General features: G+C 40.4%; 1 protein-coding gene across 1 annotated transcript in view; it reads left to right on the top strand.

Moving 5' to 3' along the window:
* The window catches only part of LOC118332064 (neuronal migration protein doublecortin-like), a gene marked incomplete in the record, with an annotated part of 26731 nt that overhangs the window by 21742 nt on the left and 1661 nt on the right, over positions 1 to 3328 (top strand). Inside the window, 1 exon segment of the mRNA XM_035667194.1 lies at positions 740 to 826. Coding sequence (XP_035523087.1) covers positions 740 to 826 — 87 coding nt within the window.

Here is a 3328-nt window from a genome sequence, read left to right as displayed (position 1 = left end):
GTTGTGATTTGGCGCTATACAAATTCAATCGGGCACTTTCTGAATTTGCCGTTCAGAAAAAATGATTTTGTTTGCAAACGTAGCTCAGGATCACAGCGGCTACCTCGCTGCTTCTCAAGACTACATATGTTCTTAAGCACTGAGTTGTGAATATATATTCATTTATCAATTTGTATTAATTTTACATAAGGATAGCACCAGTGTGAGAATTATTATTTGAAAGGTCAGTTAATCCAAATTGCAACAAAAGACCAAACATATATTTTATAGAGATGCACAAACTGCTAAATTCTGGGCCGACACCGATGTTTGAAATAACAATTTGGCCGATCATCCCCAAAGCCAATTGTTTTTTTGTTGTTGTTGTTGTTGTGTGTTTTGTTGTTGTTTAATTCATTCATGCTTTTGTGCCAGGGAACAAAATGGAAATCTTACAAAGATATAGCAATCTCCTGCCTGTCGCAGCCAAGTCTATTTCTCTTCTCATCCAACATGTGGGATGCAGAGAACAGCCGCTCACTGTCAGTGCCGGAAAATGGAAATTATTATTTCTCCACTATCCAACATCATAAATTGGTGAATGCCACCACGATCGGTCGATGTCAGCCAATACCAATGTTCAGCCAATAAATCGGTGCATCCCTAATATTTGCACTTACCCCTAGTGTTATGTAGCCGTGTGGTATCTAGGTATCTCAGTTTGGGGGTAGTGATGATTTCTTTGTGCTTCTTTCCACAGAATGCAGGGTGATGAAGGGACCCAAAGCTCAACGTGGTGCAAAGAGTCCCGGCCCGATCAAGCGCAGCAAGTCTCCTGCCGAGTCGAGTGAGCCCATTATTATCTCACCTTCACTGTAACTCTTCCTGTTTTAAAGTAAAGCAGAAACTCTCACCTTGTTCTGTAAATCAAAACAAAGAGAGCTGGTGGAAAATAAAACCAGGCCGTTTCCAAGTACAACATGAAATATGTCAGCAGAGTGATATAGTGATCAGCTCTTGGGTTTGTGTTGCAAAACCTTGACCTTTGATCTTACTTTGAAGGGAATGATGAGCATAAATATGGATCTCTCCTTTTAGGATCAATAGTGTATCATAGAAGATTGCTTAAAAAAATGCTAGCTTTCAACAACACTAGTACATGTTTTTTTGGGGTTTTTTTTTATGTTCAACTGTAATTTATATTTTGGTGTCTGGCAGAAAATTAGTTAAAATCCTGGTTCCTTTCTGTGTTTTCTGGTTATGCTTCAAGAGTTGGAATTAGACTGTTTTTATTTGGGGGCTCCAAATGACATCAGCTCCTTAATCTCACTACAACGCCTCATAAAGACCCTCTAACACTTGAGAATGGGGACACTAAAAGTCCAGCCTTTGTTTATTGTACTAAATCTTTGTTTAGTATAGTAAACCAGCATTGGTTGTTTTTCTTTATACTAAATCTGATGAGATTTAATGTTGCTAATGCAGATTCCTATTAAAAGTCATGAATAAAACATGAAAAGTAAACAAAGACGGCATAAACAGCTCTCAGCTGTTTGTTTGACAATCAGGCATTTTAACATTTAATAATATCCAGGAGGCAATGGAACATAATAGAGACACTGGTGCCTGCTCATGCTTAAATCTTTTATGTTAACAACACTGGAAAACAGTGCTATACCTCTTTGTTTCAATGCTATCTGAGTTTACGTAGCTGCACCGTTAGCTGGCTGCACAGTTGGTGTCATGAAATCTGATCAGGTGCAGGCATGTAAAGAAAAAGCTTGCTTCCTCACAATCTGTGAACACTGGAAAAGCAAAACTCATCCAAATAATATGGCATCAGTTTTTTTCTCATGCCTCACATAACAGGGTTAAATTATGCAACTGTTAGATTTTGTGCTTTGTAAAACTGTATTAGGTCTCCTACTGGTTATTGCTGTATACCACGATTACACACACATACTGTGGAGGTTTTGGTATGTGTTCTTAAATCCTGTTAAAGTATGAGCAAGTGACAGTGTGTCTCCAAAAGTGGATAGACAGAGCAGGTGAGTTGTTAAATCCCCTGTAGGATAACTGCAGAGAGTTGATGCTCTCAGAGCTGGCAGTGTGGCAGCAGGAGGTAGTCCGCAGTTCGTGTTTCACGCCACTTTACGCCATCGGTGGGCGGGTGTTGGTGTCTCCAGCCCTCCGGGTTAACTCAGTCCTTCAGCGGTCTTGAATATTTTATTGATCAGTAATGGGGGATGCCTGGCCTTTATGACAGCAGATGGTTGGCCAGCATGCTGGGAAGGCAGTAAACTGTTGAGCATTAGCCATCTCTGTAATACTTGAGAGGTCAACAGGGTGATAATGTGGTCGTGGCAGAGTTTAAAAACGTATGTGACTTGCCTATGTTAACTGGGATTAGTGCATGTAAATCCTGTTGATGAGAGTTTTCAATTTGCTTATGAGTGTATGTGAGGTTGAAATAAATATTTTGGGATCTTTATATCTTATCTCTTTTTATACTAAAATATATGTCTAAGCAGCACTTTCTTGAGCTCCTGGCATTAAAAAAAAAACTTGTATTAGGGTGCACTGGGTTTGGCACGGTCCTGAGACAAAAGCCCACAATGAATCATAGTTATCTCCAGTTCAGTGTAGGGAACTGAACTGAAGGGCCAAACCTGGACAGTGTAGACAACTTTGCTGTATACAGAGAAAGGCTGTCTCTAAATAAAACAGCTGCTCTCTCCGTTCAGTATGTAGGAGAGCTGCTCATGTTTAGGAATACTAGCTTTAAGATTCCAAGATAATACAACTTGTGATGTTGTCCTTTAAAGTGTTCAAACAGCTTAAGTCCACATTTGTAGGTCTGTGTATCTGACTGAGTGGTTAAATGAAGCCAGTGGCATTAAGTTGGTTAACAATGAAGCTTTATCCGCGTTGTGTTTTCAACACTCAATGGCTCAAATTTACACTGGCCATCTGGCTTATAGTCTTCAGAATCCTTTTCATCTCTTATAGACAAAAAACTCTTTTAAAGCACTTAACACACACAACTACATCACATCGCACCACTCTCAGATATAAACACAATGTTCCACACAGAGGGAAGCCTAGCAACGTGGCAGGACGCAGAGTGAGTGAATAAAATGTCATATAACAAACAGAGAGCTTGTCAGCCACCTAGACCTGGACCAACAGTGTCCCTCTACGCTGCGGCCAAATGAGGCCACAGTTCAGGAATGACTTTTCTCCAGAGCCAAGGATCTCTCTTTGGTTCAGGCCTCTCTTGCACACTTTCTAATCCGCACTACTGTTTACCTCTTTTTCTCCTGTTTCCCTCCTCCCTCCCTCTTTCCCT

The sequence above is a fragment of the Morone saxatilis genome, unplaced genomic scaffold (assembly GCF_004916995.1).
Source record: "Morone saxatilis isolate NCDOM2014 unplaced genomic scaffold, NCSU_SB_2.0 Contig20, whole genome shotgun sequence".
In the NCBI taxonomy this organism is placed as follows: Eukaryota; Metazoa; Chordata; class Actinopteri; family Moronidae; genus Morone; species Morone saxatilis.
The sequence above is the reverse complement of the archived record's forward strand: the minus strand, read 5'-3'. Positions and strand labels throughout refer to the sequence as shown.